The sequence below is a fragment of the Phodopus roborovskii genome, unplaced genomic scaffold (assembly GCF_943737965.1).
Source record: "Phodopus roborovskii unplaced genomic scaffold, PHOROB, whole genome shotgun sequence".
Classification (NCBI taxonomy): Eukaryota; Metazoa; Chordata; class Mammalia; order Rodentia; family Cricetidae; genus Phodopus; species Phodopus roborovskii.
In genome coordinates this window covers 55243488-55264881 of record NW_026126480.1, presented here as the reverse complement: position 1 = coordinate 55264881, position 21394 = coordinate 55243488, and the positions used below count along the sequence as shown (strand labels likewise).

The 21394-nt window shown below is 54.6% G+C and overlaps 1 protein-coding gene across 2 annotated transcripts; it reads right to left on the bottom strand.

The window, feature by feature from the left end:
* Nucleotides 1-644: 644 nt before the first annotated feature.
* Nucleotides 645-20471, bottom strand: Atg2a (autophagy related 2A). 2 transcript variants are annotated; one of them, XM_051193713.1, is made up of 40 exons: nt 20176-20471; nt 17714-17876; nt 17467-17619; nt 17238-17340; nt 16739-16973; nt 16076-16172; nt 15834-15995; nt 15592-15732; nt 14372-14609; nt 14139-14286; nt 13962-14054; nt 13205-13360; nt 12867-13110; nt 12603-12699; nt 12357-12516; nt 11706-11848; nt 11511-11623; nt 11255-11412; nt 10743-10893; nt 10436-10629; nt 10245-10325; nt 9888-9994; nt 9710-9802; nt 8475-8545; nt 8175-8251; nt 7599-7769; nt 7354-7483; nt 7059-7273; nt 6456-6664; nt 6092-6227; nt 5199-5399; nt 4913-5014; nt 4743-4827; nt 4519-4651; nt 4355-4427; nt 4155-4237; nt 3795-3916; nt 2676-2830; nt 1328-1480; nt 645-1258 (listed from the first exon to the last, which is right to left on the bottom strand). In XM_051193713.1, the coding sequence occupies exons 1-40, from the start codon at nt 20344-20346 to the stop codon at nt 1022-1024; spliced, it is 5754 nt and encodes a 1917-aa protein (XP_051049670.1). In that variant the 5' UTR covers nt 20347-20471; the 3' UTR covers nt 645-1021. The 2 variants fall into 2 exon arrangements, with proteins under 2 accessions (XP_051049670.1, XP_051049671.1); XM_051193714.1 differs by having other exon boundaries at nt 7605-7769.
* Between the last annotated feature and the right edge of the window lie 923 nt (nt 20472-21394).

Here is a 21394-nt window from a genome sequence, read left to right as displayed (position 1 = left end):
ACTTCCTGGCAGTGCCACTGAGGAGAGTCTGTGGGTGGCTCCCTTGTGAACAAGGTATGTGGGATGGGGCAACGGGCATCAGGACACTACAGCATTGTCCCAACATGTCTCCCCTTCAAGGCCTGGACATTCCAATAGTCTCTTTGAAGAAGGTGGGAACAGCCTCCATAGGGCCTAGCAATCAACCTTCAAGAGTGCCAGTCCTGAATGCTGTCTTAGCTGGCAGACTAATAGGTATAGCCTTAGGCCACAATCCAGGGCTTCACAGGCGTGGCCTGGAGCTCTGCTTTGCCAGCCCAAGAATAAGGCTGGACTTTGGGATCCTACATGGATAGAACCAAGAGATGTAGCTTTTCTATGTGCTCCTAGAGCCATTCCTCCTCTGGCCAGCACGAGACTCCTCCCAGCTTCACTCAGCAACTGGCACTCAGAAGTAGTACCAAGGTGACAGGCACCCAAGATAGTAAGTAGCTAGGTTGAGCCCAATGTGGAAGAGGAAGACTGGTTTGCATCAGAAGGCTGAGAGTGGAGTGTGGTGCCCCCTGGTGGCAATAGGAGAGTACTGCATGCAGAGGTGGGAACTGGTATATAGGCTGAGGCAGGACAGACTGGGGCCTCAGGTACACAGGACCTGGAAGAGGAGCTGGCGGTGGGCAAGTTTATTCCACTTCATGCAGACACTGACCCACACGCTCAGGGATCTTAAAAATACACTGACCCATATGGTATCTGTCCCCCACCTCCCCATGAGATACGGAGAGACACTTGGCTGAGGGGGGTCCAAGGGTCCAAAAGCCTCCTCCATCCTCGTTCTGGAACAAGGCAGCAATGTGGGCCCAGGTAGCAGGGAGGAGCAGCGTCCTTTCTCTCCAGACAAAAGTGCACAGACAGGGCAGAGGCCCCAACGCTGGGAGGCCCCACTCTCACAGCAAACTGGCAACAGGCAGGTTGGGCAGGTATCCTTCACTGGCTGGACACAGAGAGCATGTTGGGGAAGTGGGCAGATCTTAGGTGCCCACAGTCAGTCCTGGGTCTCCTCCAAGCGCCACTTGAGAGCATGGTCCTTGTGTGCGTCTGGCAGGATCTGGTTTCGCATGCCCCCAAGCACGCTGGATGTGGCCTCTGTTGCTAGGATTATTGGCTTTACCACTGTTGGGGGCAGTTGTCGGATTACACCCCCTACAGCACCGGTCAGTCCCTTCTGCTCATGGCCCCTTGATGCCACATCACAGATGGTCTGAGCTGTATCCAGGATGCCCTGTTGAGGTCAGAGGTCAGTGAGAGTGGGGGTGGGGCAGCTGGGAGTGGGACTAGGGGTGGTTCTCACCTCCCGGACAGCATCATAAGCCTTGGCCATGCCCTCCCGGAGGTCAGCAGGTTGTTGGCCTCTACGCAGTTTCCGTGAAGAACGCTTATCTTGTAGGGAGCGGGAGATGGGAGACGCCGGGGACAGGATGTCATATACTGTCTCAGCTGTAGCCTGAAGGACACCAGAGTTGGATGGTGACAGATGGTCAAGCAGACATAGGGGTCTCTGCCTTACAGGCAGCCTGGGAGACCTCCTTCAGGATGAAGTTGTCACTGTCCTCTTGAGGGTACTTCCTCACCCTCCTTTTCCCCTGCAGTGGTGCCCAGCACTTACCCCAGAGGATTTCCTTCATTTGTTTTTATTTATGTGTGATACCCTGTGAACACAGTGCCTCTAGAGGCCAGAAGAGGGTCCAGGATCCTTTGAAGGAACTGAGCTCAGTTAACTGCTGAGCCATCTCTCCAGCTCTTCAAACTGCTTCCTTAATTTAAGGAGGTGTTAACAAACCTTTCTGGGGCTGACAAGACGGCCCCCGAAGGTTAAGTCATTTGCTTTGAGGTGACCTGAATTCAATCCAACCTCAGAGACCCACATTCCCCAAAATTGTTCAATCTTCAAAATATAAGCCAGGGTACACACAGAGAATAAGCAAATTAAAAAGAGAAAAAGAAAATTCTAGTACTTGCTGCTGGAGAAAACTTTCCTGTGGGCCTCACACCCAAGCTGCACATGGCTGAGACCTGCCTGAGCTGTCTAGTTCCCAGCTAGAGGGCAGCTCCTATACAGACAGACCCCACTGCCAAACCCACCTTCTGCCCACCTACCCTCTGACTCCTGTGTTCTCTCCCAGTCTTTCCTATCCAAATGAACCTCTCCACTGCAGACCCCCTGGGACCCTGCCCTTCCCTCTCTGGGTTGAGTTCAAAGTTCCCACGTGCCTTCAGGCTCACCCAGCCCCACCCCACCCCACCCCACCCCACCCCACCCCGAAGGTAAATCACTTCCCAGAAGACCAGGGATGGTGGAGTGTGAGTGTGAGAGAGAGAGAGAGAGAGAGAGAGAGAGTGTGTGTGTGTGTGTGTGTGTGTGTGTGTGTGTGTGTGTGTGTGTGTAGCTCTGGAGCCCATTAAGTGTGAAACTGGAGGAACCAGGGCCAGTTTCTTTCTCTATCTGCTCCTTGTATACTCTCACAAATGGCATGGGAACATGGTAGGCTCTGATAGCCCGAACATACTTTTGGCCCCCATGGGAGCTACGATGGTCATGTGGCCTTTATCTGTGCTCAGTCTTTTCAAGTTCACCATTCAGCAGAACTGTGAGGACAGGATCAGGAGCCTGTCCCTTTCCTGTCCAGCCCCACACTTACCTGGATGGCCTGGACCAGCCGGTTGCTCAGTTCCAGAGCAGCAGAGGCTGTGGATGACCCAAAGGAGGCAGCGCCACGCTGCAGCCCCCGAATGAGGCGCCCATCTTTCCTGTATTGTTCAATGGGTAGCCATAGGAGGTCCCGGAACCCTTGGACTAAAGGACAGGATTATCAGAGATGCTAAGGTGGCTCTGGCCTCTCTTCTCTGCCCACAGACCCTTACCCCTTTCCTAATCCAGTTTCTTTTTCCTTTTGTAAAAGACAGAATATTGCTAAGTGGCTATCACTAGCCTGGTTTAGCCCTCATTCAGGCTGATCTTAAACTAACAAGCAATCCTCTCGCCTCTGCCTCCCCAGTGCTTGAATTACAGATATGTGATACAGCTCTTAGCATCCAAGTGCAAGTTCAGGAGTTCTTAGCCTGGATGGCACAAGCCAGGTGTGGTATCACATTCCTGTGATCCCAGCACATGCGACATGAGCCTCTGTCTCAAAAAATGAAATAGGGAGCCAAGCTGTGGTGGTGCATGCCTTTAGTCCCAGCACTCAGGATGCAGAGGCAGGTGGAGCTCTGTGAGTTCAAGACCAGCCTCCACAGCCACAGAGAAACCTGTCTTGAAAAACCAAACCAAAACAAAAACCCAAAAGGGTGCCAGTATCCTTTAACCCCAGTACTTGGAAAGTAGGCAGGAGGATCTCTGTGAGTTTGAGGTTAGCCTGGCCTACACAGTGAGTTCCAGGATAGCCAGCACTACATAGTGAGACTCTTGCCTCAAAAACCAAACCAAATAAAATAGGAGGGCCAGTAAGATGGATCAGCGGGTAGAGGTGCTTGCTATCAAGTCTACTGACCTGAGCTCAACACCCAGGGCTTACAGAGTGGATGGGGAGAAGTGATTTGTGTAAGCTGTCCTCTGACCTCCATATGTACTCTGTGGTGTGCATACACACACACACACACACACACACACACACACACACACACACTCTCACACACAAGACAAATGGAATTGTTTTAAAAGTGTGGCCTTCCCTTGGAACCCCCTCCCACTTTGGGGGAGTTTTCCTCACTTCCCTTCATCTATATTTGTCTATAAAAAAACAAAGGTAGACACTCACAGAGTTGCACAACTGAGTGCATGGGGCCCACACCTCCCAGCAGGCCAGGCAGCTGATTCTTGCGGATGTCTTGTAGCCACTCATTGAGGGCATAGCCCAGCACCTTGTCTACACCCAGGAGCCTGGAAGGAAGAGGCAGCAAGGATGAGGTGGGGGCAAGCCACACACCAAGAGCCCAGGGGCAAGAACTGTGAGCACCCCACCTACCCCATTGTCCTACCCAGCTATGTGGGGCAGCGATAGCCTACTACAAAAGAAACACCGAGGCCCGAGAAGAGTAAAGATTTGGCCAAGGCCATGCAACCCCTGAGAAACAGCAGAGTGAAGGCTGTAGACTCCATGGGGGGGGAGGGGGCTCACCCATGCCGGCAGCAAAGCCGCTTGAGCTTTAGCTCTGAGCAGTTGAGCTGGGCCAGGCCGATGAGGAGTCCTGTGAAAGTGCCCTATTGGGAGGGGCACAGGGTGTGTGGTTATGTTTGGGATATGCAATGTGAATCTTCGTCCCAGACCCTGGACCCAGAGAGAGTGGCTCACACAGCCTGTCTGATAGCACCACTCACCACCTGGTCTACGGTAACATGCTTGCCATGGTAATCCAGGCAGATGGGCACCTCGGACGTGAAGCGGAACTCCCTGAGGGTGGAAGAAGGGAGAGGATCCGGGGTCACTGACCTTGTCACTGACTTAGCTGGCAGACAGCTTGGCCCAGAGCTCTTCTTCCTACCTGAAGTAGATGGGCTGTGGGTCAGAGGAGCTGTGGCCACTGCCTGGAGCCTCATGGGGACTACTTGCTGTCTCTGTGTCCTCAGACTGCCCTCCCTGGGGGCTGCTGGGCCGGCTGTGGGTTTCTCGGTGAGCTGGAAGGAGAAAGGCCACAGACCCAGGATGGAAATGGGGATGGCCGGGGCGGTCAGGATCTAGACTCCCCTCCCTGGCCTGGTCTCTCACCTTCCGCAGAAGCATCCCCTGGGACCATGGGGTTGATGCCAGCTGCTAGGCTGGTAAAAAAGTCCTTGAGGAAGAAGAGCGCATCCTGTAGGAAGAGTTCTGGGTCAGATCCAGGGCCTGGTGATGGGGAGGGGGGTCACTCTGGGTTCTGCCCTTGCCCATCTACTCACCTGGTCCACATTGAGCCGTAGAGGCATCATGGAGACCCGGAGACAGCACTCTGGTCCTCCCAGGCTGCTGGTAGGAGCGACATGCAGCGCCTTGATAGTAAGCTGATGGCACAGGGTAAACTGGGTATCTGCTGGGCTTTTTGGGAACCCTGTTCCCAACTGCCATCAACCTTGCCTCTCTCTGTCATGCTGTTCCCTCCACTGAGGCTGGACTCTGTCCTCCAGGCATACAACACCCTAAGGAGGGTCTATGGGAAAGAGACTGCTCATACCCAGGTACACTCACCATATTAGAGTGTGTGCGCCTTGGAAGCCGCTCACTTGTGTGCAAATGAAGGAATTTGTTGATCTTGGATGTGGCCAGCCGGTCTCGGATCTCTAGCTCTTGAACAATGAGTACCTGGCGGGACAGTGGCCGCTCTTCCAGCTCCTGGCCAGGGCCCCCTGTGGCTGACTCCTCTGGGTATACTTCATGTTGGAAGCTCACCTGTGGGTGCATGAGGACTGAGTCAGGCTCTGGGGTCCTTTTCCTTCCTGACCCTGTCCCACTTTGGGCCCATACTTGGCTGATAACACAGCTGAATTACTGTCACCAACCTACCCACACTAAACTTGACCAGCTCCAATCCATTCAATCTTCCCACAGCCTACCTTGTCAGACATTCCTCTAAATGTTTTCCTTCTGCTCAGCAAGGCCCCACCCTCCTAAGCCACGTCCCGGGGGGCACGCTTTGCTTCCTGTCCTATGGGGGCCCTGACCCCCCCACACCTGTCCTTGTACTTGCTCACTGTGTGGCTGACTGACTTCTGCCCATCTTATCTTCAAACTTCTGTTATAAAGACTTTTTTCCTTTCTGGATGCTTCTGGCTCATACCAGGTCTTCTAGCTACTGCAAGGATGCTGTTTCCTGAGCCCTCTCAGCTACCAACAGCTTTGCATGCTCTGTCATTTGTCACCATGCTTGCTCAGCAAAAAAAAAGGTTGCTCTAAGAAAACTGGAACCTCTAACACCCTTTCGGGCTCTTTGGACCACTCTCTCCTTCATATGACCTGTGGCTCCTGGTATCCAATCCCTCTGGAATCCCTTATCGTATGCCACCACCCTGCACTATCTGACAGGGTCTCTCTCCCCAGAGCCTCAAATCTGGGTTCACCCCCTCAATCAGCCTTGCACTCACTTTGCTGAGCTGGATCTCCATGAGGGCCTGGTGCTGTCGTCCGATGCCACCTTGGGTACGCCAAGAGTTCTGAGGCCGGTTGGGACCAGAGGAGCGGGAAGGGGAGACCCTGGGGCCTGTGAAGCCAACTCTTGCTCTGGAAAGATACATGGGGCTAAGCTGACTCTGAGGAAATATCTGCTCTCCCCAACCTCAGCAGTCCTTTAAGCCTGGGGGAGGAGGAGACCCTGTGTCAGGCCAGGGCAAGGAAAAACTCAAGGTCAGTGTCAAGAGATGCATGAGGCTTGCTGCTAGGTGTTGGGAGGCCACAGCGAGGCTATGCCCAGATCATAATACCACCAATTGCTACCCACATGCCTCTAACCTGTGAGTGGGGTGAAGGCCAAAGTCTCTACCCCCATAGAGGTGCCAGATGAAGGAGACCTCCCGCAGGACCACACGGCTGCTGGGCACTGGGAAGTGGGCAGGTGCCCGCAGCAGATCAGTGCTTCCCAGTGGCTGGGAGAAGTGTCCATCCTGCACGATGATGGGGCCTGGGTGCAGCTGTGTCACAATGGGCTCCCCATCTCGGGGCTGCCAGGAAATAGCCAACCAAAGATGTGACAAAGAGGTAGCCAACGCCAGCACCTGTCTTTTTTTCCCTCCCTTTCCTCTTCCTCTATTTTAACAACAAGAAGCGACTCTGCTGGACGGCTAGCCCAGTGCCTGTGTCTGGGTGGTCTGTCCAGGAGAAGTTTTGCTCCCGCTGGTCCTGTCACCTGGAGCCTCAATGAGCTTGGCCACCCCACCAATCCTTGCAGTTACACGGTACTCCTTCTGCCACTCTGTCCCGTCTGTGTAGGGTATTTTGTTCCCGCACTTTGAAGGACTTCTCCCTGTTCCATCAAGCCCAGAGCCAGGTTGCTTCCCTTACCTAAGAGTTCTAGAAGGGCAGAGCAACCAGAACCTACATCCCAACCCAACACACCGCAATGCCTAGGCCAGGGGCGTCAAGGATGCAGAACTCATCGCTGTCCAGGGTGTCTCCGTCCCCTTCCTCTTCTTTTTCATGCTCCTTTGCCTTAGAACAGGACTCCAAGGTATGAGAAGAGCCCCCAGGAGGAGGCAAAAGGGCCTGGGCCCCACTCCGTTCACCGGGGAAGAGATAGACGGAGACAGGAGAGGCCTGAGGAAGGGGGCCACCTATGGGAGAGGAGGCCAGTGTGAGGAGATGAGCCTGAGGGTACCTGATGGGTCTGCTGTCCCTAGGGCACCCGACTGACCCGATGACTGGGCCAGCTCCCGCAGGCTACGCCGCTCAGTATCCAGAAGGGCATCAGTCAGGTCTCGCTGGTTGATGAGGGCGGACTCCACTGGAGGGCATGAAGGCAGGGAGGCAGGGCTCTCTGAGAGCTGGGCCAGGAGAGGCAAAGGGCAGGAGTGAGCACCTGGGGCAGCTCCAGGCCTCGTGTCTGTATAAAGAGAGGGGCCTGGCCGAGCTCTGGTAGCCTATGTGGCCAGGCCTCACCTGTACCTTCTGGCCAGCGATCTCCGTGGGGCTGGGGGGCCGGGGTGGGGGATGCAGATCACCAGAGCTGGTTACATACTGGAGCAGGTTAACCAGTAGGGCGCAGGAGTCGGCACAGCTGTGCACATGTACCACATTGTTGGAGCAGCGCAGCTCGAACAGTGGCTGGCTCTGTGGGGGCGGGGGGCATAGCATTGGCACCGGAGCCACCACATGCCAGGCTCCCCATCCCGTACCACAGGGCTTCTCAGCTCTTCCCCCACCCAGAGGGACCTCCTCTTGTCTGGTCAGCTGAGGCAGTACCTCATTGCCTAAACATGTAGACATCCCAGACAACTGCTGACAACCCACCCCTGCCCCTGACTTCAGCCTAGTGATACAGGAACTGTCATCTCACCGTGAAGATGAGAGGAACTGGGACCTACAGTGCCCTCAGTGAGCTGGAAGGACACTCACAGGGACCTAGCCCTTCCCTGGAGGAACACTAGCGGTAGCCTGTCGAGGCTGACAAGGGCATGGACAACGATGGACAATGGCCTTCTTGGGGCTCCCTTGACCCTGGTGCCACTCGCTTACCAGTTTTCCCTGGGTGCTGCCCTTCCAGGTTTTGATTACAAGCTCTAGGAGGTCGATGTCCAGGACACAGACATAATCTGAGACAGAGGGCAGGAGGGCCTCATGGTCTGTCTCTGTCCACCCTGCCCCCTGCACTACCCACCCCAGGGGAAGAATCCAGTGTGTCCAGCACAGCCGTGCGCATGCATGTGCATGTATGTGTAGCTAACAACAGGCCAGCAGCTGGTGACGGCTGACTGCTCTCAGTGGGTCGGGGCTTGTCCCCTCAGTGCTGGGGAGCCCAGCGCAGGCCCTGCCTACCTCGCCGCAGATCCAAGGCCTCCACCTCACACTTGTCGGACAGGTACAAAGCGGAGTCATCAAGGATGAACCTGGTAGGGAACAGGGCTGAGAAGGGCCCGGGAGCCACTGCAGGTGGCAGCTCAGTGGTAGCTGGGCAGAGGGGTAGGAGGGGTCCTCCAGGTGATGGGCAGAGGTCCAAGTGCCTAAGAAGCTACAGTGATGAGACCTTGGCACTGTCCCTTGATGGTCACAGCGGGCCTAGGAAGACCCTGCAGGTACTTACTCTTACGAGATTTATGACAATTCTCCATTGACCTTGGTTAGTAGTATGTGGAAGGCACCCCCCCCCCCATTATCTGTCTGTCCATCTAGCACTAGGGATTGAACACATGATCTGACCCACATGGGGTCATGGTCTAACCTGAGCTACATCTCTTTCTCAGTAAGTTGTCTGGGCACAATTATCCAGCTTCAAAAGGAGCTGGAATCACCCACCTACTCCATTAGAATCAGTTGTTAATTTTTTTGTTTTTCGAGACAGGGTTTCTCTGTGTAACTTTGGAGCCTGTCCTAGAACTTGCTCTGTAGATCAGGCTGGACTTGAACTCACAGAGATCCACCTGCCTCTGCCTCTCAAGTACTGGGACTAAAGGCATGCACCACCAAGGCCCGTTAAATTTTTTCTTTTCGAGACAAGGTTTTGTGTTTGAACCCATTCCTTCTTGCTACCTCCTGCTGGGACCACAGGCGTGTACTACTATGCCCACCTAGTATATTTTTAAAAATATGTAGGCTGGCAATGCAGCTCAGTTGGTAGAGCTCTTGGTAGAGCACACATGAGGACCTGGGTTAAATTGCCATCACCACTAAAAACTTTTCAAAGCTTTTTTTTTAATCTAAATTTTCCCAGTAGGCATTGTACTGTGCTCTTTCCTTCCTTTCTGGTGCCTGTGCAGAGCCACACCTCATGCTGGTGCTGGTTGCATTTGGTTATGCACTATGTTCTAGCTTTCCATTCTTTTGTATACTTTTAGAACTCCCAGAATGGAGATTACAAATCCAGGACACCCAGGCTCAAGTCTGATTTGGAGTGGAAGTGGAAACAACTCCCATTCCTGAGGACCTGTGAGAATTTAAGACACCGTCACCCCAAATACAGATGGCTCCAAGAAGCTCTGAGTGGACAGGCAGCAGGAAGTCAGCCACAGCCCAGCTAGGAGTGGGATGGCCCAGGTCTGGGGCAGCAGGCATACCTGAGCAGGAAGGTAGAGGTGTCCATGACAATGTTGCTGGAGAGGGTGAAGGTCTCAGCAGTGATGAGGACTCGCACAGGGAGGTAGAGGGGCCTGAGGGGCAGATTTGGGCTGGAGCAGTTTCCTTACATCTGAGCTGGTCCCTGCCCCTGTATCCCCTACCCCCCAGCATAGGTACCTGTAGTCCACAGCACAGGAGAATAGGTGTGTGTGTAGAATAGTGATGACTGTTGGGGGCAAGTAGCCCAGCACAGGGTCATCCAGGACATCCAAGAAGTCCAACAGCTACACAGGTCAGGGTGAGAGATGGGGGGCGGGCAGCAGTGAGGACAAAGTACCCTCTTCCTCTAACCCTGGCCTGGCACCTGCCCCTTGCCCATCAGCTATCTACCACACCCCTTGTCAGGGGCTCTGGTCAGTTCCAGTTCAGTCTGTAGTTTTCACATTGGCCTTTTCAGCCCATGTTTGACCTGCTTGCCCAAATCAGAAATCCAGAGTCTCAGGGCCATGGCACTTCCCTGGTAACTTTGCTCACCTGGGAATGCCAGCTCTGCTCAGGTGGGGCCATGTAGTGGCGTAGAGTGGCTTTGTATAGCCTTATTGTCACCAAAAACTCCTGGGGAGGAAGGAGGTACAGTCAGGAGAGAGGGTGGGTGTCCAGCTCTAGCGTGCACCAAGAAGGCAGTTGCCCAAGTCAAGTGAGCAGGTGACCCGCAGAATTCATACCTTGACATTCTTATGGGGGTCCAGGTGGATTTGGACGGCTGCAGACAACATCGGGGGGCCCTGGCCCTTGCGGCCCAAGGTTCCCCGCTCAGTCACCCCTTCCTCTGATGGGTAGATGGTTAGAGCCAGCTGAGCCGGGGGAGCAAAGCTGGGTAGTTCCAGGTGAGTGGGCAGCAGGTAGTCCTCAACGGCCGCTGAGGAGGAATCTTGTGAGCCCTGTTGAGGCTGCTGACCACCCTACTTACAACCCACAGCCCTCCAGAAACCTCCCTAGCCAGGCCTGATATATATGCAGTGGCCCCCACACCTTGATGGTAGAGTGTCGCCTTTTCAGCTTCCAGGCAGAAGTAGCCAAGCCCTGGTTGGCCACGGTACTGGGCAACACTGAAGATGGTGCCCTGCTCCACATCTAGTACCAATTCCCCGTGAGTGACATCCAGCCGCTTCCCTGCCTCATCCTGCAGAAGAGCAAGCAAATGCTTAGCTTCACCGCTGCACCCAGCATCGCTAACACCCAGAGACAGGGGCCTCTTGGAGTCAATCCTAGCCTGAGGCAGCTCCAGTTCCTGTCAGGCTTCGCTTCCAGTCTGCACCATGGGCAGCAAGCTGAAGGAGGACAGGCCCCACCCTGCTGGCACTGGGACCCCCATTCTTTACATGGAGGAAAGACTGGGGAGTGGCCGACAGCTGTTGAGGGTTGATGGACAGGTGGAATAGGTATTGCTGGCCGGCTAAGCTTTCTGCTCTCAGTTCCTAACTTGAAGTTGGCAGGCTTGTTTGGCTCTACAAGAGGAACTCTCTAGAGTTGGGCTGCCTCACCTTAGCCTCACAGAGCGCGGTGATCCGACCCTTCAGCACTGTCACAAGTGTGGAGAAGGTACTCTGGGACTGACGAGGGGAAGGCTCAGGGGCAGGAGTATGGGGGGCACCTGATGCCATCGAGAAGAACTGGGTGTCTTCTTCATCCGAGTCTGAGTCTGAGTAAACAGGTTGGCCAGGTGGGAAGATGTGGAGGGCTGACCCTGCTCTGCCCATACCTGGACTCCTCCCCGTCTAGCCAGCATTCCTCTCATACCCAGCTTGAAGGCTGACTCGCACATCCTGAACCCCAGTGAGCCAGATGGCCGAGTGGCAGTGGACTTGGGAAGCAGGTCTGCAGGCTCCCACATGAGCAGGTCATTGTTGATCCTGACATGGGAGCAGCGGCAGCAGCGGTAAGAGAGGACAGGGCCTTCAGCCTAGCCCAGCCCAGCCTACCCCATGTCTCCACCTGTTGTAGATGCTTTCGTAGACCTCCTTGCTGGGCAGGAAGATGTGGGCACTGGGCATGATCACATCCAGGGTACAGCGGGACGTCGCCAACGTTCGGCTTTGGAATGTCCTCATCTCCTCGGGATCTCCAGGGATCACCATCTAAACAGGTAAGGAACATCAGCCAGGAGACCTGCCTGGGCCTGTCTCTGGCTTCAGAACTGGAGATTCTGGCATCCATCCATCCATTGGTACCCTCTCTACTGAGGTTGGGGACATTCACTGGGACACAGTGCCCAAGCATTTCCTCATGAATGTGAATCCCGGCAGTCTTCACAACAGCCTTCAAGACAATTCCAGAGGAGGAAACACACGAGCCGCCAGGGAGCAGAGCCTGTCCAGGAAGCCAGGCGGTTCTCCCCAGGCTCTCCACCGCCTCTCCCTTAGCACTTATAGTGGTCAATGTCAGGGTCTCAAGGCCCAAATGTACCACTGGTGTTGGATGGCAAAAGGGCACGAGGGCCTGCCCCTGGAGTGCTGCCCTCCTCACCCCCCACAAGGGTGGGTGCTCCAGAGTCCCTTGTTACCCGAACAGGAGATGCTCCTCTCAGCAGTGGGCCCCAGGCTATGCATGAACCAGCCCCACAGTGGAGAAGTTGGGGAGCCTCACCTCCTCTGTCTCATACATGGTCCGCTTGGAGGAGAAGGGTGAGGGCTCAGGCTGCCGCAGCTCGCAGGGACTCTCAGTGGACAGTTCTAGGTCCCGGCCTTTCTCAGAGGCTGCCTCCCACTGTGTGCCACTGGATTGGGGGTTCAGGGTCACCACTACCCTGCCAAGACAATGGCCTATTAATGGCCTGCCACCAAAACCAGTAGACCCCTCCTCTCCAGCTGCGCCTTCCAGCACTCCTCTTACTGAGGTAGGAGGTACTTGGTCCCAGTGCTCCTGGGATCCAGAGCTTTAGAGACTCGCAAGCAGGGGACAGGTGGCTTCCCTCCATCTTCGTAGATTCCTGGAGGGGAAGAGAGGACAGGGTCAGGTCAGTGTCCCTGGGACAAATGGGCCTCTCTGCCTGTGCTGGGGTCTGCTCCAACTATAACCCAGACCCTTCTGTAATCTCAAACCCACCTCTCCAACAGGCCTAGGCCTCTGTCCCAGCAGTCCTCTGGCCACCCTTACCTTGCAGATCTGAGCAGGTAAATTCCAGGCGGGTGGGAGCTGGGGGACCAGGCCCACTGTTGAGCTCTGAACGGAACTGGGGCTCACTCAGCTCCAATCGCAGCTGCTCAGCTCGCACAGCCTGGCCAGCCCAGGGATCCCGCTCAGGCCGTAGGTCTGGGATGGGGAAGCGTAGCCTCAGGGTGGCCCGGGGTGCTGAGAGCCGAAACACTGTCTGTTGCTCGGTGGCCTGTGGGGGATCGGTCTGTGGAAGGGCTGGGGTCAGAGCTGTCACAGAGGACTGCAAGAGCTTAAGTGCCAGCTTCCCATCCCAGCCCAGAACCAGCAGGGCAGCTCACTAGTAGGCCAGCAGGTGGCTCAGAGGGTGTGGTGGTTTGATGAAGCAAGGCAGCAAGTCGGTCCAGGGACCCCAGCTCCACATCAGCTTGGAAGTCAGCTAGGTCCAGGGACAGTTCTGAATGGCAATGGCAGGCAACAGATCGCCGGGACCGGCTCTAGTTGGGGGTAAGGTGATTAGGTCAGCTGTGGTAAGTGAGGTCAGGGTAGGAAGGGGCTTCCACAAACTGAAACAAGGTTCCAAGGCTTCCCAAGGGTGGAACAGGAGCTGGGATAAGAGCCACAGCAGGGGACAGAAAGGGGCTTTAAACACCTGCAATGCTAGGGACCACTGTGCTGCCCTGGCTCCTTTAAAAAAAAAAAAAACAAAAACAAAAACAAAATAAAACACGGAATGCTTCATGAAGTTGCATATGACCCTTGTGCAGGGGCGGGCATGCCAGCTCCTTTGTAACTTTGAGACAAAACCTCAATAAGTTGATTGGATGGGCCTTGAACTCAATCTATAGTTTAGGCAGGCCTCCAACTTGTCACCTTCTGCCTCAGCTTCCCAAAGGCGGGGACTACAAGGCTGTGCCATTACACCTGGATCATGCTGGCTTAGACAAAAGCTACCAGCACTTGACTTTGTCAATCTCAGAGGTTCAACATAGGCAGGGAAGGGGGAATCAGGCCACAGTAATAACAAGGTCAGAACGAGAAGATATACAGGGTCCCTGAAGAGAAAGGGGTGGTTTGGTTAGGGCAGGGAGTGGTTACCTTGAGCACCCGGCGCAGGGTCTGTGTGTGTCGAAGGTGGGCACAGGGTCGAGCTGAGGCTTGGGGACCCGAATGACTGGGGAAGCTCAGGATCTACACCGGGACACACAAAGTAAACAAGGTCAGGCTGGCCTGATAGGTCTGTCTGAACCCCTCAGGCCCTTCCACTGCCCTCACCTCTGTGTACTCTGGCTCTGAGGTGGCCCTGGGCCATAGGCACTCCAGCACCTCCAGCTGCCCAAAGTGCACGTCTGTGTTGCTTGTCCTCCGACTGTGGCCACCAGTCCGCAGCTCCCAGGATACCTGAACAGCTGTGCCTGTTAGTCTGCGGGCAAGAATACAAGCTTCAGGGGGTGAGTTGTGGGCTCTGGGTGTTCCCTGCAGGTCCCTGATCAGGTTGTGGTGTGTACCGGACATGGCTACAAGGGCAGGCCCTTTGGAAGCGTGGCCGGAGGTGGTGGAAGTCTCGGGAGCCGAAGGGCCCATCTTTGGCAGCATCAAACTCAGCAAAGAAGTGGGTGGTGAGGTCAGGTGGTCCTGAAGATGGGGCAGCTGTCTGTAGCAAGGTCAGGGTCACACCTCCCAAGGTCATCTTCAGCAGTGAGTCAGGGCGCATGGTGTCCGGAAGAGGAGTTGGGGCCATCTTGCCTGGGGGAATAGAGGCTCCAACAGGGGCTGCTCCTGGGTATCTTAAATGGAGTTACAGTTGGCCACTAAACAGAGGGTTGAAGAAACCCTGGCTAGGCTGGGCATGGTGGCACACACCTTTAATCCCAGCACTCAGAAGGCAAAGTCAGGCAGTCAGGTAGATCTCTGTGAATTCAAGTTCAGACTGGTCTATACAGAGAATTCCAGGCCAGCCAGGGCTACATAAGTGAGACCCTGTCTAGAAGAAGGAGGAGGAAGAAGAGGAGGAGGAGGAAGAGGTAGAAGAGGAGGAGAAGGAGGAAGAAGAAATAAGAAAGAAACTGGCTAAACTAGACTATAGGAAGCCAAATCTGTTGTATCACATGTGCCTGGAAGGGGTGGCACCTGATTTCTCTTTTATGCCATTTCCTCTGACCAGGCTCAGTCTAACCCTCTGAAGGTGCTAGAAGGGTCAGCTGATGTGATAAAGTACCTATACCAGTCTTTGACCTACACACTCAACTACTAACTAAAACATACAGCCTGATCTTCACTATGCCCTTTTGTAGAAGGGGGAACTGAGCCCAAAGAGCTGGAGTTCCTGGCCAAAGCATTCACTAAGAACCCAGACTACGGGCTGGAGAGAAGGCTCAGCAGTTAAGAACACTGACTGCTTTTCCAGAGGTACTGAGTTCAATTCTCAGTACCCACACGGTAGCTTACAGCCATCTATAAGATCTGATGTCCTCTTCTGCCTGCAGGCACACATGCAGGCAGAACATTCACATACAAAATACAAACTAAATAAATTTCAAAGAAACAAAGAAGCCTAGATTGTACATATTGCCTCACTAGTTTCCACTGAGTGAGGAGCCTTGGGAACCCCATGATGGTGGGTCTACAGGCATCACTAAGACCTCTTGCATGTATCTGACACCCCACCATCCTAAGACTCCTTCCTCCCCATCTTGCCTTGGAATAAGAGCCTAATGGGTCAACTTACCACCTGAGTGGGCTGGGGTAGAGGGCTGGTGGAAGACCATGTTACTGTGAGCAGAGGAGCCCAGGTCTACACTGTACATGGAGAGCTCAGAGACAGCCGAAGTCACACTGCTTGTGAGGCCAGCCATGGAGAAGAAGAGGTCTGGGGGTGAGGGAAGGGCAGTCAGGAATACGTAGGCTGAGCCCCCTGGTTCTTACACTGGCACAAACGGCCCCTCCAATCTGCAAGGGCCTGGCACCCACCAGTGCTGTCCACATTGAGGGGGTCAGTGACAGGGTATAGGCTGAGGGACTCAGCCACAGCACCCGCCTGCAGCTGCTGGTTCAGATCCTGCTCAATGAGCCACAGGTCTTCAGCACCCAGGGGACGGCTCTTGTTTAGCTTGGTAGCCATGTCTCCTGGGTCTGTAGGAAAGATGCTTCAATATAGCCTACCTGGTTATCCCTAGCTCACCCCACTGCCAGCCAGTGCCCGGCAGTCTTACCTGCAAGGTTGATGGCTCTGAGTAGTTCTTGAAGCTGCTGGAGCTGACGTGGGGTCAAGAGCAGGTGTAGGGAGCCCATGTGCCCTGATACCTCCAACTGGGGACCGAGTGGACAGCTGTGGAGCCTTTACATGCCACCCAAGAACAGCAACCCCCCTACCCATACCCTGGGGAGGTGAGATACCAGCTGTAATTTGAAACTTGCTACCAAGCAGCTGCATGGATTTGGCCAACCTAATCTTTCAGAGTTTCTGTTGTTTCAGATTCTAAGATATAGCAATGCTCACCCCCTCATCCTCACTGCAAGAACTGGAATCAAGCTGGGTAGTAGTGGCACATGCCTTTAATCCCAGCACTAAGGAGGCAGAGGAAGGAGCATCTCTGAGTTCAAAACCAGCCGGGTCTATAGAGCAAGTTCCAGGACAGCCAGGGCTACACAGAAAAACTCGTCTCAGAAAAACAAAACAAAAAGCAAAAAAACCTGGAATTATTCTGTAGTCTAGGCTGGACTTGAACTGAAGTTCTTCTGTCAGGCTCCCAATTGTTGGGATTACAGGTATGAACCACTATAACTGGCTCCTCCTCCTTCTGACCTAGGGTCAATCAGCTCAGCACTTCTGGAGTGGGTCTAGGATGGGTCAGACTCTTGGGCCTGGGGCTCACCTTGGGGCCCGGGAAGGCGTCGTTTTGCTTCAGCTTCACTGTTAGCTCCATGAACCCCGTGCAGCTGCCGATCTGCAAAGGGGGCTTTGGCGGGTCTACCTGAGAGGGCAGCTCCTCAAAGTGCAGGCGGACCCCTGTCAGCTGCAGGAGCTTGTGCAGAAAGGCAGGTGGCTGGTGCACATCCACAGGTGGTGCCTGGCTTGGGTCCCGCACTGCTTCATCACAGTACTCCAGTCTGGGTAGTGAAAGGTCTGGCCTTGTCAGATAACCCCAGGCCAGAGCCCCCTCTCTAAAGATGTTCAGGGGCTTCCCAAGTCTCAGGGTCCTTAGACTCAGTCCCTTTAGGCCTGTACCTCCTGGCTCTAGGTCCCAGTGCAGGCTCTGAGCAGCACACACTTCCCCATTCTCACCAACCCTGCCCTACCCTGTCACTTCTTAGGAGCCTTGCTAGGGAAGAGGGTAGAGGCATTTATCTTCCCCCATTTCCCTTCATTCTTACCTCTGTATCCGTATCTCCACAGCAACACCGTGTTCCACATCACCCGCTGAATGCTCCACCCTCACAACAGTGTTCAGAAAGGTCACCTTGATCCTCCGAAGCACTATGAAGAGTGTCTAGAGTTAGGTGGTGCAGCAGGTAGCATGGCGGCTGCCATGCTACCGTCTAGGGCCCTGTCCTACAGACTATGGAGCGCCCAGGAACAGACCAGCAGCAGGGACCTGCTCACCAGTCTCAATGGTCTGTGCAAACATTTCCAGCCCCTCCAGGGGCTGAGGTGGTTCTGAGGGTTCAGGCAGCCCTTCACGCAGGCACTCTTGGGCCAGCTGCAGGCTTGTGGTCATGCATGAGGACCAGCTCTGAGAGTCAGCAGCCCCTGGTCCTGAGGGAAGGAATAAGGGCTCAGGTAGAAAGGCCCAGACAGTTTCTGGAACATTCCCAGCAACTTCCCACCCTTGGTCTTCCCCTGCTCTCACCTGGTCCCTGTCGGGGCTGCAGGATAAGCTGGAGGCCTGATACACACACAGTACAGTGGTCAGTGAGGAGCGCAGCCCAGGGGACAGCCACCTCGATAGAACTCACAAAGCCTTCCACCAGTTCCAATGGCGACTCCATCGACCTCAGGACTTCGTTCACAGACTGAGCAAGAGGCAAGGTAAGTCAGCTCACTGGAACTCCAAATATGGCTGCCTGCCACAGTCTTGCACAGCCATTGTCTTGGAGAACACCTTGACATGATCATCCTTCTTTGACCCTGACCTGTTTTCATCTCACCATCAAACTGCTCAACCCTTTGGGCCAGCTAAAGTTCCTTTTGTTAGGTTCAAAACTCCATTTACTGCTAGGCGTGGTGGCCGGCATGCCTTTAATCACAGCACTCAGGAGGCAGAGGTAGGTAAATCTTCTCAAGATCTAGGTCAGCCTGGCCTACAGTTGGTTGAGTGCTTGTCTAAGTCCTGGTCCCATCCCCAGCAAAGTGAAACTGGGTATGGTGGGACTCACCTGTAATCTTAGCACTAGGAAAGCAGAGGACAGAAGATCAGGAGTTCAAGGCTGTCTGTTCTGACCTAGAAGCCAACCTGGGCTACATGAGATGCTGCACACTTTCTATGTGGCAACCAGAGGCTACAGGGCTAGGTAATAAATGTCTTTACCTCCCAGTCTGGCTAGGTTGTAGCCAGGTTGAGTTTCAGAAGTGAGCAAGTACAAGGAAGGGGCAGACAGAGCCTGCACCTAACCCAGCAGGGCACACCAAGGAAGGGACAACTGAAGGGTGAAGAGGAAGCAGCCAGGCAGAGGGCACAGGATGGTGGTCTATTCCAGGCACAAGAACAAGGAAGGACCTAGTCAAGGGGGCAGCAAGCAAAGAGTTCAAGGGGATAATGTCCAGGACAGGGATTGACCTGCAGCCACACAGGTCCTGACTCCTAGATCCATGGTGGAGCTGTACATTTTTTGAGACATAGGAGGATAGAAATGTCTGTGCTGGGGTTGCATCCCTGCCAGCCTGAGAGCTCCCAAGGGCATGAGTCACTGACCTTCTTTCTATGACCCCAGGTGCTCTGGGTGGTACCAGAGAAGGCTTCGATAAACACCTGCCGGGCCCATGAACAAACAAATACAACCAGAACCAGAGCCAGGAGGCAAGAGGAGACTGACTCAAAATTTCTCATCCATGGATGGGGAAACTGAGGCCTAGGCTTAGTCTCTCCAGTTACAATGAAAACTAAGACTGGGACCCAGGCCTTGCTTCCCATCTCAACTTGGTCCCTGGGCATGTGGTCTCGTTGAAAGCCTTCTAGGTAGGGGCTGCAAGGCAAATAGCTGAGAGGGGGTTGGGGCCTGTACTGTCATAGGAGAGGCCAGAAAACAGCCGGTGCTGTTTACTCCCCCAAAAAGGAGGATGAAAGAGAACTGGAAGCAAACAGGGGGAACCCAGATGCTGGGGTCTCTTTCAGGGCAGCCTAAGAGGCTGAAGGAAGAGGTCAGTGGCCCCTATACCAGCCCACTAGGAGATGCCAGCTTTACAATTCATTTGTTCCCAAGGCATAGTCAAGCCCAGAGACCAGATAAAAAAGAGAAAGTCTGCCACATACCCATTCCACTGCCCTGGAGCTGGAGGGCTGACCCCATACCAGCCCCGAACTGGAGCCTCTAATTGGTGGCTCCTTGGCTACTCCCCAGTCATCTGAGATGTGAGTCAGTGCCCCTCATCTGCCACCCCCAGCCTCCAGCCAGACTCCACATCTTAGGCCTCAGACCTTGTAAGCATCATCTTCCAGAATCTCATCCCACCCTCTACCCCAACCCCCAGCCTGCCCGAGGCTAGACCTCAACACCTCCCTGGAGGGCTGCCCTTCAGGTAGAGAATCCCTCCCCAACCCAAGCTAGGGCCCTCCCACTCTCCCAAAAGCAGGAAGTAGAGAGCAGCAGCAGTCACACGAGGTGTGGATCAACATAGCAGGCAGTGACGCTGTGTTGACATCCACATCCGGGGGCGATCACCACCCTTTATGCCCAGGATCATAAGGGTCAGGAGGTCAGGATACATTTTCTACAGGTGCCCCTGGCAGGGCTCTTAACGCCCCCTAAAGCCTCCCCTAACTACCCCAGTTCCAACTCTGTCAACAATCTTTGCCGGCTCCCCCCCCCCCCTAGTTTTTCTCGGCTTCTCTCCTTAACTCCTGGGAATCCCCTTCTCCAATCCCCTAAACCCGTATGATAATGGTGACATTCTCCTAGCAAGTGACACCATTTCCCAGCCTGTTTCTCCCCCGAGGAGTGGGAAAAAAGGGACTCCTCTCCTAGTTTCTGGTTAAAAAGAAGGGCCAACCAGTGGGCCTGGCGGAGGCAGTCGGGACCCACTGGCCTCTCTAAATACAGTGCCTGTCCTCCAGTCCAAACCTTCCTCCCTCCGCACCATCCCGGCTCTCCTCACCCAGGTCTCCAGGTGAATATCCCGCAGGGCAACGCTGCCCTTGTACAAATCCAGGCTGAGCTGGTCTAGGCTGAGGTGCTCCTGAAAGAAGTGACCCAAGTAGTGCTGTAGCAAGTAACGGCAGACACGCTCTTTCACACAGTTCGACCATGGCCACAGCCATCGTGACATCTCGGGGACCACCGGGCCCGGGCCACTTCCTCTAGCCGCCAGCCGGCGACCTCCGTCCGGCTGCGTTGTTCACTAGAGCCCCTGGTTCGCCCCGCCGCTTCTCTCAGCGCCAGGCCGCGCCCCCGGACGTCCAGCCACGCCCCCACGCTCAGTGTCATTGGTCATTGCAAAGGGTGAGGCCCGCTGATTGGCCGCAGGAGGCGGAGCCTTGAAGAGCGAAAAAGGGACTGGGCTCCCTGCGAGATAAAGTGCCCCCCAATCATAGTTTACGCTTGCGCATAAATTCTGTGTGGGAGGACCTTTAACCTCCTTGCTACTAGCTGCGGGAAGGCTGTAACCGAAAGGCGACTGTCAGGCCGGGAGGAGTGCGCATGTGCGGATTTGTCCAACTTTAGGCGATTGGGAAGAATTTAAAGGGATAGTGACCCACCTAACTTTGTAGATTAGAGGAGTAAAGTCAGTGCGAATTCTGCAGGGTGAATTTTGGCAACAAATACACACTTGCAGTTTATAAAACGTTTTTAACCGTTTATCTCATTCAGTGTTTCTAACAACTCCCTAAAGAGGAACTTTTTTGTTTGTTTATTGAGACAGGGTCCTGGCTGTCTTGGAACTCAAATACGCACCTGCCTCTGATTCCGGAAAGCTTTGATTAAAGGCGTGTGCCACCACGCCCCCGATCCTCCCCCATCCCAAAAAAAAAGCCAGCATTTCGTTAGGGGCTAATCTCTAGCAAAAGGGGACATATTGCTCCTGGTGCCTGTTAGCATATCAAGACCTTTGTTGGCCTCCAGGTTCCCTCAGTCCGTACTCAGAAGCACGGATTACATTACAGAATTACCCTGGCTGGCATACCCTGTCCCCTACCCCTCTCCAGCCCAGGGGCTTCGCTTCCCTTCCCCCAGCTTCTGATTCCTATATATAACCCTGCCATTTTGACCATAGCTCTCTTGGTTCCCTTTGCCCTCTTGGCCCTCTCATGTCTCCTCCCCTCCTCTCCCTCCCCCTCCCATTCTTTCCTCCCCCCTCCCTCTTTGCTCCTCTTCCT